Here is a 14,520-nt window from a genome sequence, read left to right as displayed (position 1 = left end):
GTACCCTGCAAATCTCCACTCTGTTGGCAGCCTCCTCCATCTCTTCCCTGAGGGCATCAGCTTTGGCACCCGCAGGCTGTAAGCTGCTGGACAAACCTGAAGACTTGGAAGTCTGCTGCCACCTGATGGAAAAGAGGAGAAAGAGGAAAGATGAGAGACAGGTAGAGCTCTAGGGATACTGACAGAATGCTGAGAAAACCCCTGGCTACAAACACCACCCGGGGAGGGGCTACACATCCTGGCTTGAAAGAAACGGTAATGAAGGACTATCAAGTTACCAAGCACCAGGCAGGGAGAAAGGGGCTCCAGTTCTACACAGCAGCTGTCACTGGAGCTGAGGGTCAGCGGCACCTTCAGGCGGGACAAGCATCCCCCTGCTTGCCACCCTCTTCCCAGTGCTAAGGCCAAATGACAACTGATCACCACTGCTGACTTTTTAGAATTAATGTGATTTTGGTATGAGTGGCACAGTGGTTAGAACCCCACCTGGAATGCCTGCAGTGTATACTGGAAGGCTTGGTTCCAAGTCTCGCCTCTGCTCTTGACTGTGGCTTTCAGCTAACCAGTGGTGATGGCTCAAGTACTTGGGTCCCTGCCACCCATAGGGGAGACCCAGAGTGAGTTCCTGGCTCCTGGCTTTAGCCTGGCTTAGACCCAGCTGATGTGGGCATTTGGGGAATGAACCAACAGATGGAAGATCTCTGTCAGTCTTGTCTCTCTGTCTGTCTCCCTGGCTTCAAATAAAAATGACAATAAAATTTTTTTAAATTAATTAAAATTAATGTTACTTTAAATAGACACATTACAATTGTATACATTGATGGAGTACAATTTGATGTATTGATTTAAGCATAATAATTACATCAAGGTAATTAACATACTCATGACTTCCTTATTTTTTGTGGTAAGACATCTGAAATGTAGTCAGGCTGACCAGAGTTAATAAAAACACATTATAAACTTCAAAATAACTACTGCTGGATCTAAGTGCAGTCTCTGTCATTCAGTTTTCCTGTGGAAACTCACCTTCTGGGCTAAAGCCAATAATGTATGCTGAGAACATACACCCTAAGATTAAAAACAAACTTGAAAGCAGAAGCCTCCACTGGTGAGCACAAAGCAACTTCATATCAACACCTGGATACATCATTTGTATTTCCTTCAAAGTTAATTTTTGAGGTTAGAACAGTGCCTTTCTGAGGAAGCCACTCAGAATACCTTTTAGGGGGAAGCACAAATATTTCTGGTTGCTCTGTCATCATCAGGGGATTTCCGAAAGCAGGCAGGAAAGAAGGGCCTAATGACGCCAGGCAAGAAGTAGTTAGAGAAGGGTTCAGGCCGGCGCCGCGGCTCACTGGGCTAATCCTCCGCCTTGCGGCGCCGGCACACCGGGTTCTAGTCCCGGTCGAGGCGCCAGATTCTGTCCTGGTTGCCCCTCTTCCAGGCCAGCTCTCTGCTGTGGCCAGGGAGTGCAGTGGAGGATGGCCCAAGTGCTTGGGCCCTGTACCCCATGGGAGACCAGGAGAAGCACCTGGCTCCTGCCATCGGATCAGCGTGGTGCACCGGCCGTGGTGGCCATTGGAGGGTGAACCAACGGCAAAGGAAGACCTTTCTCTCTGTCTCTCACTGTCCACTCTGCCTGTCAAACAAAAAAAAAAAAAAAAAAGAGAGAGAGAGAGAGAGAGAGAGAGAGAGAAGGGTTCAGGGCAGGCATTTGGTACAGCAGTGCTGTTGCCACTTGGGGCGCCTACATTCCACACTGGAATGCCTGGCTTCAAGTCTTACGGCTCCACTTCCAATTTCAGCTTCCTGCCAATGTGTGCCCTCAAGTACTTAGGTCTCCGGCACCTGTATGGGAAATCTGGATTGAGTTCTAAGATCTTAGCTTTGGGCTGGCCCAGACCCAGCTGTTGCAGGCGTTTGGGGGAGTGAACCAGCAGATGGGAGGTCTCTTTTTGCTGTCTTTGAAATAAAGTAAGTAAGTAATTTTTAAAAATAAAGTGGGACTTGGCAGTGAGTTCTTCCCCAGTTGAGTCTGAACTGAATGGCTTCTAGGGCCAGGCAGGAGGAAATAAGTCAAATAGACCATTATCTTAAAAAGTAATCCACTTCATCCTTTATTATCTCCTACTTGTAATAGAGACATGAGCTATAACAGCATTTCTTGGCTCTAAGAAAAACAGTATGTCATCAGGATGACAAATGGCAGTCAAAGCCTGGCTTCAGTTTTGGGAAATGTGGAGGGAGGCAGAGAAGCTGGGGAACTGGGGTGGGGGTACAGCCCTAAGAGGCATAGCTGCCCAGGGAGGTAGGAGTAGGGGTCACGAGTTACCAGATATCTCAAGTGACAACAGAGGCTGGAGGTCAGTGTGCGGCACTCAGTTAAGACCCAGCTTGGGATGCCTGCATTTCATATCCAAGTGCTTAGAGTCCTGGCTCTGCTTTTGATCCCAGCTTCTTGCTAACGTGCCTCCTGGAAGATAGCAGGTGATGGCTCAAATGTTTGGGTCCCTGCCACTCACATGGGAGAGTGACCAGGGTTAAGTTCTGGCCTACTAGCTTCAGCCAGCCCTGACTGTTGCAGGCAAACACTTGGGGAGTGAAATACTTGGGATGAAAAACCTGCCTCTATCTTTTTGCCTTTCAAATTATAAAGGAGGGGAGGGGTAGGGGAGAGGAAGAGAGAGAGAGAGAGAGAGACAAAGCGGCTGGAAATTTTCAGGTGAACTCTCTTGATGAAATGTGGCAACAGATTCAACAATTCTAAATGCTTTGTAGGCCAGTAGCGTCTACATCAAACAAGGTGACTCCCCAGGTTCTCCTAGGGTCTCAGACCATAAGTCTCTAAAATAGAGGCAAAAAGTAGAATATCATCCTCACCTTGAGAATCAAGAATCAAATCACTAGATGTTTTCTCAGTTTCTTTTTTTTTTTTTTCTCTTTCATTATCCACAGTAAAAACAGACGCAGGCAAGGCTCTATGACACAAGTGAAACTAAAGATAGCTTTGTTATTAGGAAAAAGTAGTAGCAAAAGAAAAGGATTCTCTGTCACTCAAATAATGCAACCACAGGAAAAGTACTTTAAAAAGGCCTTGGAGAGTCCAGGAATTGAGCAACAGCTGCCCAAGTCCTGGCTCTGTGCATGGCAAACAAACTCCTGTATTCTTAGCAGCCCGAGTGCTTGTTAGACTCAGGGACAGTCCCCTCCTGGCTGTACACTGACCAGGTGTCATTGGCCTAAGGCACTATTTGATTGGAAGGAACTGGGATTGGGTTTGGAGACATCTTTGGTGGCAATCCGTGCACGATGATGTGATGTAGTCTTTTTCGGTGCTAAATTGGCTTTTACCTTTCTGTTGCTGGAAAGCGGTCCCTGCCTTAAGGGATTGCTTTGAAACTTGATATACTCATTTTATAACTTGGTTACGTTTCAAGGTGAATAACCTTAGAAAGCAGTTTTGTCTGTTCTTGCCTCTCTGGTTGGTATTTTCACAGGTCTCAGTTACCCCGTGTGGGGTCTGGATTAGCCCCTCGTGGGTTTTGGTGAGTTTGGCCTTTGGGGGTCCTGAAAGAGGTGAAGTTCCCCCAGAGGTGGGACCGAGCTTGGTGCTCTGAATTGACCCCTGTGGAAAGCTGGGGTCTGGATGAGGTACACTCTGGGATCTGTTATCTGTCTCCGGTCTCACGATTTGTGTTCTCTGTGTTGTGCTCATAATATTTTCTTGTTTAAGATTTATTTATTTATTTGAAAGAGTTAGAGAGATAGAGAAAGAGAATCTTCCATCCATTGGTTCACTCCCCCAAATGGCCACAACAGATAGGGGTGGACCATGCTGAAGCCAGGAGTTTCATCCAGGTCTCCCATGCGGACACAGGGGCCCAGATTGGGGCCATCTTCTGCTGCTTTTCCCAGGCACACTAGCAGTGAAGCTGGATTGCAAGTGGAGCAGCTGGGACTTGAACCGGCACCCCTATGGGATGCTGGCATCACAGAGGGTGGCTTTACCCACTTTGCCACAATGCTAGCTCCTCACACTAATTTTTGTGGAGAACTGATATGTACATGTTATTTCTGTATCCATGTAGCAAAATCCCTCAAATAATTCTATTTTTGATTGGCTTATGGAAAAATGAGCACTCACATAGATTAGACTTAAATTCTTCCAAATATCTTTTGATTCACATGACATAAATAAATCTCTGGTAGAGAAGTGGCTTTAAATTTTTCAGTATAAACAAAGATTTTTCAAGTCACTAACATATTTGGGCCTGGGTTTGCTGGCCAACTAAAACTCATACTTATTTTTCTTAGATATTTAAAACCATAAGTGTAATTTTGACCTAAGAACAAACAAAACAGGTGAAGGTATAGTACAATGTTCACTGCTACCTATGTATAAAACACAACTGTTTCTAGAGTTTTTCTTTGACAACAAAATGACTTAAATGAACAACCATGCCTGTCTAATATTTCAGCTTCTTAAGTAACCGGATTGATTTTTTTAAAGGTTATCTGACATCACTTGTTTAAATTTTTTAAAATTTTTTATATATTTTTATTTATTTATTTTTTGATAGGCAGAATAGACAGTGAGAGAGAGAGAGACAGAGAGAAAGGTCTTCCTTTGCTGTTAGTTCACCCTCCAATGGCTGCCGTGCTGTGGCCGGCGCACCACGCTGATCCGAAGGCAGGAGCCAGGTGCTTCTCCTGGTCTCCCATGGGGTGCAAGGCCCAAGCACTTGGGCCATAGCAGAGAGCTGGCCTGGAAGAGGGGCAACTGGGACAGAATCCAGCGCCCCGATCAGGACTGGAACCCGGTGTGCTGGCGCTGCAAGGCGGAGGATTAGCCTAGTGAGCCACGGCGCCGGCCAAGTAACCTGATTGTTAAAAACAAACTGGGTAAATGTGAAAGAGATAAATATTTCTAAAAACCAATTCATGAACTCTTGGCTTCTTAAATTCTATAAAAGGCATTGGGCCTACTAACAAATATATTTTCATGAATTGATGATACATGACAGTTCAAATTGTTCTAAAGGTTTCCAGTAGAAGTTATCAAGAGTAAGAATGCTAATCAGGGCTGGTGCTTCGGTGTAGCAGGTAAAGCCACCCGCAGCATCAGTCCCATATGGGTGCTCATTCAAGTCCTGGCTGCTGTACTTCTGATCCAGCTCCCTGTTAATGCACCTGGGGAAGCAGAGGAAGGTGGCCCAAGTGCTTGGGTCCCTGAACCCATGTGGGAGACCCAGAAGAAGCACCTGGCTCCTGACTTCAGATCAGTCCAGACTTGGCCATTGGGGCCATTTAAGGAGTGAATCAGCAGATGGAAGACCTCTGTGTCTGTCTGTCTGTCTGTCTAACTCTTTCAAATAAATAACATAAACCTTAAAAAAATGTTAACATATGGTCATTGAAATTGGGGAAGAGGGCAGAAAACAACTCAGTGAGGGAGTAAGACATTTTTGATAAGTGAAGCTATGGGATAGGGAAGATGTGTTTGATTAAGGGAAAAGAGAATAATTTTTGTCCTAAAGTAAAATTACTGGTATTCCACAAGGAGAAGGAGAAAAATGAAAGGACAAATAAAAAGAAATATAAGAAGACTGTAGAAGGTTTGAGGAAGACAAATCTTGTGTGAGATCAGGTTGGCTACAATTATAAAAGAATTTTTTACAGCACATTCTACAAAGTGAACGTTAGCATCAAAGGCACACTGGCATGAAACTAGAGTCTGGTCCCCTGTGTTAAAGCAATGAAATTTTCCTAAAATGTTGATATGTTGGTAAAAATTTGTAAGATGTTTTTGATATTTAATTTTGAAGTCTTTGTAAAACTTTTTTCAACTATATTGTGAACTGTGGCTTTTCCTTTTAACAGTTTCTGCTCAATTAGTGACCCTCTTTAGCAACTTTCCAGTTTGCTCCCTATAAGCTCTTTTCTCTAGTTCTGATTCTGTTATGACTTGAAACTAAAAATGTTTATGTTAGAAGCCTGAGATAGGGGGCCTGCGTTGTGGTGCAATGGGTTAAACTGTGGCCCGCCCAGAGCTGTGTCGCAGTGGGTTAACGCCCTGGCCTGAAGCACTGGCATCCCGCATAGGTGACGGTTCTAGTCCCGGCTGCTCCTCTTCCAATCCAGCTCTCTGCTATGGCCTGGGAAAGCAGTAGAGGATGCCCCAAGTCCTTGGGTCCCTGCACCCATGTGGGAGACTTGGAAGAAGCTCCTGGCTCCTGGCTAAGGATCAGCGCAGCTCCAACCGTTGCGGCCATCTGGGGAGTGAACCATCAGACGGAAGACTTCTCTCTCTCTGCCTCTCCTCTCTCTGTGTAACTGTTTCAAATAAATAAATAAATCTTTTAAAAAAAATAAACAAACTGGCCTGCAGTGCCCAGCATCCCCATATGAGCACCAGTTTGCATCCCAGCCTCTCCACTTCTGATATAGCTCCTTGACAATGAGCCTGGGAAAGCAGCATAAGACAGTCCAAGTGCTTGGCCCCTGCCATCTATGTGAGAGACCCTGATGGAGTTCCAGGTGTCTGGTTTCAGCCTGGCCCAGCTCCAGCAGTTGAAGCCATATGGGGAATGATTTCGTGGATGGAAGCTCTCTCTCTCCATCTCTTCCTCTTTCTCTGTAAATATTCTGCCTTTCAAATAAATAAATCTTTTTTTTTTCTTTTTAAAGAATCCTAAGATAGCAGGATAACTTGATTCTTTACTAGTGGCTTATCCTGATTTATCTAAATTATTCCATGTAATCACATGATTTCGTGTGTTTTGATTGTTTCTAAGAGTTCAGTGTTCTTCTATTAAGGATTTTTCTTTGACTTTTGGTAACTGACCAAGGAAGCAAAGATTTTGTTTTATTAAGACAGTCACTTGTGATCTCTGTTAACTTTGTCAGGTTCTTTTGCCTGGGAAAGCTGAGAGTCTTACAACAGTCAAGATTATTTTTGGACAAATATTTATTTTGAAACTTTGTAACTCTGGTTAAATCTGGTCTATAACCCTGGTTTATATACCTTGACCTAGAATACTGCTTTGACCACATGTTTTAAATCTTTGACATCTTTGCAGGCTTCCTCAAGATCAAAGTTCTAAATCAAGTTTTTTTCAATATTTATTTTAAAGATAGTTTTATACATACATACATACATACATATATATATAGAGAGAGACAGACAGAGACAGACAGACAGACATATCTTCCATCTTCTAGTTCACTCCACAAGTGGCCACAAAAGGAGGGGCTGGGCCAGGATGAAACAAGGAGCCTGGAACTCCACCTAGGTCTCCCATGAGGGTGGCAGGGGTCCAAGTACTTGGGCTATCCTCCACTGCTTTCTGAGGCACATTAGCAGAGAGCTGAGTTGAAAGTAGAGAACCAAGACTCAAATTAGCACTCATTTAGGATGCTGGCATAGCAGGCAGTTGGCTTACCCCACTGTGCCACAACGCAGGCCCTTATTATTTTTGCTTAAATATTTGTTTGTCTATTTGAAAGGCTGAGTGAGTGAGAAGGAGAGGGAGAGACAGACCGACAAACAGACATCTTCCATCTGCTAGTTCACTCCACAAATAGCTGTGATGGTTCGAGATGGCCTGGCCAAAGCAAGGAGCCAGGAACACCACTCGGGTCTCCCACATGGGTGTCAGCTGGGCCATCATCTGCTGCTTTCACAAGTGCATTAGAAGGGAGCTGGATGAGTGGCAGAGCAGCCGGGTCTTGAACCATCACCTGATATGGCATGCCAGCATCAGAAACAGCAGCTCAAAAGGCTACACCACAATGCTGGCCCCTAAATCACATCTTCTGAGTCAGCTGCATCAGCAGCAAACTGCACAGGACGCAAGTAGCTGGGACTTGAACCAGGCACTCTCATATGGGATGTGGGTGTCCCAAGTGGCAACTGAAATCACTGTGCCAATCACTCACCCTTGGTGCCACACTTTTAAGTCCTGCTTATGTGTTGCTGAAGTAAACATTCTATTAATTATATGACATTTATAATAGCCTGGTGTTCCTGGTGGGAGTTTATCAGTCATCATTGTTGCTTCAATATAAAAGAGATCCTGGGGCCGGCACTGTGGCATAGTAGGTACTGCAGCGTAGTAGGCTAAGGCTTAGTACTACTAAGCGCAGTAGGCTTAAATGAACAGTGCAGGCATCCCATAGACACCAGTTCATGTCCCGGCTGCTCCACTTCTGATCCAGCTCTCTGCTGATGGCCTGGGAAAGCAGTGGAAGATGGCCCAAGTCCTTGAGCCCCTGCACCCGTGTGGAAGACATGGAAGAAGCGCCTGGCTCCTGGCTTTGGATCAGCTCAGCTCCAGCAGTTGCAGCCATTTAGGGAGTGAACCAGCTGATGGAAGACCTTTCTCTCTGTATCTCCCTTTCTCTGCCTGTAACTCTACCTCTGAAATAAAGAAATCATTCTTAAAAAAAAAAAAAAAAAAAAAAGGAAAGAGAAATCCTAGGGGCCTATCACAAATGGAGACTGCCCGTCCTGTCAGAGGCCCAGAGATCTGAGAGGATGGAATAGTTTGTGAAAGCCTACTGTGCTTTCAAAATGCTGCACACTGTGAAAAAAAAACTAAACTTCCCTGAGAATTGTTGAACTGCTATCTAAATATGAATTGTGGTGATTTTAAGTCTTTAGTCATTCACAGTTTTTTCTGGAAATATTTAGAATCAGAAAAGACTCTAACAAGTATTTGTAAATGTAGGTTTCTGACAAAAGATCAGTGGACCAACATCATCTAGAACTCTGATACAAGGTGATGGACCCGTGAAACTGCTAGTGGAGATCTAATGAGACCAGCAGCAATCACAGGACGCTCGATGAACTGGTGAAATTTGTGGGTGTGCCTTTTAGTTAAGACACTGTTGGTTTTGCACTTAAATGTCTTGCCTACCAGACTTCAGGAATTTTTTCTTGCAATTTCTAAGGTTTATAACACTTTGCTTTCGTAAACAAAAATGAAAACATTTATCCTTTCTTCCTACTGAATTCCTCTAAAATTCAAAAACTACTTATGACTATTTTTGTTTTACATGGAAATGTGACTACTTGCATATATTCAGAAACTGTTCTCTTTATTATAGAATACAATTTAAGACATTGGTATATCTAAAAATATACGCCGAATACCTGATTCATAGGCTTATATTTACTAAATAAACTGTCACGTCCCAGTAGATCTTCAAACTTCAAAAGATTAGGTGATACAGCTAAAAAAAAAATGTAAGCCTACCTTGGTTAGGTTTCCTAACTTCAGAGTCTTCTAAATCTGAGATTACTATATGGCAAATCAACTTTCTTTGCCCTACTTAAGCAGTCAACCACAAAACACATGCTAATAGACTGTGACTCTGTTCATTGTTTTTAAGACACAAACTTGATTTGTTATGCTCCTGTTGGTTTAGTTTTGTATTTTCCTTCTTGAATTTTATACCTGTTGCCTGTGAGAATTCTATAGAAGTCCAACTCCCAGCAAGATGATTCTGGCCCAGCACACTGATGGGATGACTGTCACCCACAAAACTGATAACCTTAAATTTAGTAAAGGACTCCAGATAAAATTAGCCTAAAAACCCCTGCTTCTAAAACTCCCTATGTCCAAATGTGACTGAAAGGGTTTCTGACACTGACTCTTGGTTGTCAACACACTCCCCAACTCTCACCCCAGCATGGAACTGGATCAGACTAGCAACCAGGATAGATCCACTCTGGCAATGAAAGACAAACAGAACCCAGCTACATGATGACTGACCAGTGGTGTCTTCTAAAAAACTGATGACAAGGGGGGAATTTAAAAGTTAAGATGGAGTCGGGGCCGACACTGTGGTATAGTGGGTAAAGCCACCACCTGCAGTGTCAGCATCCCATATGGGCACAGGTTCGCGTCTTGGCTGTTCCACTTCCAACCCAGCTCTCTGCTATTGCCTGCGAAAGCAGTAGAGGGTGGTCCAAGTCCTTGGGCCCCTGCACCTGCGTGGGAGACTTGGAGGAAGCCCCAGGCTCCTGGCTTCGGACTGGTGCAGCCATGGCCATTGCAGCCAATTGGGGGGTGAACCAGCAGATGGAAGACCTCTCTCTCTCTGTGCCTCTCCTTCCCTCTCTGTGTAACTCTGATTTTCAAATAAATAAATCTTAAAAAAAAAAAGTTAAAATGGAGTCACTAGTGTCAGCCCTAAACTAAAATATAAAAAGCTGTTAGGTTAAGAAGAAAAGAGTTCCTACTCATGACTCCCAAAAGAATCCTGAAGGGCCACCATTTCAAAAGACAGGTGCTAACTAGACAGGATGCCCGGTGTCCTCACACCTCATGCTAGAATCTATACACAGGCCCCACACTGGGATTGCCAGGCCTGAGAAACCCCTTTGAATCCTTTATACACAAAAGGCAAGAATTTCAGACTGAGAATGTTGACTCAGAAATCTGGGCAAAATCAAAGTCTCAGTGGAATTCTTTTCAAAGGACATCAAGGCTGAGCAACTTCTCTGAGAACAATGGCAGCCACCTGTGATGGACTGCAGGGGATGGAGTAGTCCACTCTTGGCCAGCCCAGCAGCTCACTGTGTGCTGCCTCCCTGAAACAGGGAGGTTACTGGCTCAATTTTGGCCAACTGGGGAAAATACCAAGCTGTAGTGACATGGGGTAGGCAGGTAGTTAGTTTAGGTCTGGGGAGCTGGAAGTCGCTGCAAGCCCCTATATATAACTGCATCCTCCTACTTGTCAACCAAAACACCCTCTTTTCCCTGCTGCATCCAGGACCTAGGGGCAAGGTATGACAAAATGGATACTGAGCTCCATGTGGGACTCGTGGAAGTGCCACACAATTCCCAGGCAGCACCACCCTCTGTTAGGTAGGAAGTTAGAAATTAGCCATTGTGTACAAAGCACCTGTAGAAGCTCACCTGGAAGCACCCCGGGATTTTACACTTCCAAGTCCCAGACCCCAGTAACCGTGCAGGTGGTCCCAGCCTTTCCTCCGGGGAAAGCTCCCCAGAAGAATCCCCTCTGCTCAGCACCAAATGGGCTACCTGGCCTGATAACATTGAGCAATAGAACTGCTACATCCTTCCTCCAAGGTAGGCGTGACACCCTAGATGAAGCTCCCCCTGCCCAGTGCCAGGTGGGCCCCCAGTCTGATAGCACTGAGTAGTGAACCCTTGGGAGAAATTCCACCTGATTCACAGGAGGAGGAGGAAGAGAATATTCATGCTATGTTCATTGCAGTGGAAAGTAGCTGGAAGGACTGCTACCCACCCCCCCAACACACTCAAGAAAGAAGGGTACTGAAGTAGAGCCCCTGTGGCTACCTAATGCCTTTGATGAGACTTCTTCATGCCCCAGTGTCTCTCCCTTAGCAGGTGGTTCCTCTGTGAAGAGTCACTCACTAAATTAAGGGAGTGACACAAGAGTGAAGCCAGAGCCAAGATCCTGAATCACACAGACTCAAACTGCCCCTGTAAGTTAACATCCCAGTACCAGCTTCTCTTCTGAGAGCTCCGAGGACTCTACAGGCTGTGATTAAACAAAGTACTGCCCAACCTACCCTTAGACCCACACAGACCAGAGTCCACCTTTGCCACTTCGAAGGAAACATGCTGGCACCTGACACCAACCAATCAAAGGTAGGCCACTGCTTTGTGAACCAATCAATGGCCCACATACAAGCTGATCATGTACTGCTCAATCCCCACTTTGAACTCCAAGACTCACTGCCTTTAATCCCTCGGGGAGTCTGGGAACTGGGCCTCAGAGATGCCTGACTCCCAGCTCTGTGTGTTGCAAATAAACTACTCCCACCACCGCGGTGGTGCTAATTGGTTTGCTGCACATCAGGCAAGCAGACCTAGTTCTGGGGGAGTTCTACAGCAATTTTTGACCAGTTTTGGGGAGTTCTGGAACAGCCTGAGGATCCTGTTCCTGTCTCCTTGTGCACTGTTGGTAGATTTCATCCATATCTTCTGTAATGCACCTAACACTTCCTGTTAGAGCCAATTTCCTGTCAGTTCTTCAGTTGGCTCTTGGGTCCCATCCAACACACCATTTGCTTTGCTCAACTCTTTTAGTGACAGGTGTTTTCCTTGTAAATTTTTGAACATTTCTTCCCAATCGGCCAGTAATACCACATACTGATTCCTCTTGTTCTTTTGAAACGGAAAGCTACAATGCCCTCTTTTCTGTTTAGAGGCCATCTTCAATTTCTCCTGGGCCGACTCCACCTACAAAAGCACCTGGTAGATACTTTCCTTTTCACAAGCAGCTGCGACTAGCTTACCCTCCAAAGTAGCACTTGACTGGTCTAGCCACTCTCTCTTCTGCAGCCAAAGCATCAGGAATGTGAGACTCCGACTGTCAAAGATGACTGGGTGATCTTCCTGGTTCCTGTAACTCCTTGTCATGTGAATGCTGAACCTCCTGTAGGGCTTGGTTTTCTTTCTTTTCTTTCTTTCTTTTTTTTTTTTTTTAAGGTTTTATTTAATTGAGAGGTAGAGTTACAGACAGTGAAAAGGAAAGACAGAGAGAAAGGTTTGCCATCTGCTGGTTCACTCCTCAAATGGTCGCAACAGCTGAAGCCAAGAGCCTCTTCCAGGTCTCCCACGCGGGTGCAGGGGCCCGAGGACTTGGGCCATCTTCCACTGCTTTCCCAGGCCATAGCAGAGAGCTGGATTGGAAGAGGAGCAGTTGGAACTTGAACCAGTGCCCATATAGGATGCCAGCGCTGCAGGCAGAGAGGATTAACCCATTGTACCACAGCACGGGGCCCCCGAGGGCTTGGTTTTCCATTTGTTTCTGTTCAAGGCCAACATGACTTGACCTCATTTCCTGCTGACATGCCACTGTCTTCTCCTACCTTGACTTAATTGCATTAAAAAATTGGTGTAAATCTTAAACGCCTTATTCTCTTTCCATAGTTGCTCAAAAAAGTGGGCCTCTGCCTTCACTGCGTAGTACTTAACATCCTTTTCTCACAGGAAAGCAAAAAGCTTCATATTAGTCTCCTGTAATACTTGAAATTCTGTTTCCTTGCCACTGGATAGGACTACTTTTTTTTTTTTTCATTTTCCTGTTTTAGTTTATTTCTACTGTTGATGTTCCTTCTTTTAGGTTTTTCATTACTTGCCTTTTCAAAAAGTCTCACTTTCATTCATTTCTTTGGGATTTTCAAGATTTACTTATTTCTTTGAAAGGGAGAGTTAACAGAGAGAGAAGCAGGGACACCCCCCCACACACACACAGAATCCATAAGCAGGGAGCTGAATCAGAAGTGGACCACCTGGGATTCGAACCAGAACCCACAAGGAATGCCAGCGTCACAGGCAGTGGCTTTACTCCCTACACCACAATGCCAGCCCTGAGAATTTTTTTTCTTCAGAGAGTGTAATTGATTTTTGGCTTTGATATAACGTTCCTTTCCCTTTAGTAGCTTTAGTAAGAATATTCTGCTTCTTTAAATGCTTAATTTCTGAATCAACTGGTTGGAGTTGTCTCATTTCAAGCTCTGATGTGGCGGCCACTGACAAAGAAAAGCTCTGATAATTTTCCTGGCTGGTTCTAAAGGTTGCTACCTTTCCCCTCTAGTAATGTTCTTAGTTCTTCAGGCTCTTGGAGGAGTTTAGAAGGCTCATGTAGTGGAACAATTCCCTTGCCTTAAGAGACTCTTCTGAGAATGATGGTTGGGTGAGAGCCCTGGTATATCAAGCTGTTCTAAGAGCCTATCATTGGTGTAGAAAATTGCCATAGGCACTCCTGAGTTTGGGCTAATTCCTGCTCCAATTTTTTTAGTCTGACTTTATTCCTTTCGTAATTTCAGATCAGGTTAGTTTCGTTCATGTCCAGTTTAAACTCGTTCTCACTCTCAATTACAATGGTGTTGAAGCCACCTAGTTCCTTGTGGAGTCCACGGACTCCTGCTGCGTATTTGGACTGTGGCCATGACGGGCCTGTCTAAGCCTTCTATTTTCTTAACTCACTGTTTTAATGGACTGCATTCTTGTAAGAATCTCCTCAAACGGGTGACGAGTTACACTTCTAACCTCATCACTAACTGGATGCTTGCAGAAGGCCAAATGGTCAATGATGGCTGACATTTCTAAGTTAAGGCATCTATTTCAGTGCCTTTTTCTGGAATAAGACAGAACAAATTCTGAACTGTTTCTCTAAAAATAGCATGATCACTGCTTTCAGATCTAGCTGTTTTTATTTTCCCACTGCACTTTCATGAGGGCTGCTTCTGTGGCAACTGCAATGTCTATTACTAGGTGAGCGCCTCTTTTGAGAGAGCTATTTTCCCAAGCCTTCTCATTCCAAACAGATAATATCTGTTCCCTTTCCCAGGTGTATGTTATCATGCTGAAGATGAACTGTATTTTTTGGTGTAAACAGATGCAACTGTTTTGGAGCCAAGGCCCCTCTAACTTCAACTCATTCTGTTAGGGACCCTTAGTTTACCAAACTGAACGATCAGCGTAGTAAAAGACTTTTTTTTTTTTCATAGACAGT

General features: G+C 44.6%; 1 protein-coding gene across 7 annotated transcripts in view; it reads right to left on the bottom strand.

Moving 5' to 3' along the window:
* The window catches only part of ARHGAP44 (Rho GTPase activating protein 44), a 189,083-nt gene that overhangs the window by 53,318 nt on the left and 121,245 nt on the right, over window positions 1–14,520 (bottom strand). For all 7 annotated transcript variants that reach the window (XM_008270707.4, XM_051825172.2, XM_051825173.2 and 4 more), the window contains exon 7: window positions 5–122. In XM_008270707.4, the coding sequence (XP_008268929.1) occupies window positions 5–122 (118 nt within the window). The remainder of the gene's footprint in view (window positions 1–4; window positions 123–14,520) is intronic.

The sequence above is a fragment of the Oryctolagus cuniculus genome, chromosome 17, assembly GCF_964237555.1.
Source record: "Oryctolagus cuniculus chromosome 17, mOryCun1.1, whole genome shotgun sequence".
In the NCBI taxonomy this organism is placed as follows: domain Eukaryota; kingdom Metazoa; phylum Chordata; class Mammalia; order Lagomorpha; family Leporidae; genus Oryctolagus; species Oryctolagus cuniculus.
The sequence above is the reverse complement of the archived record's forward strand: the minus strand, read 5'-3'. Positions and strand labels throughout refer to the sequence as shown.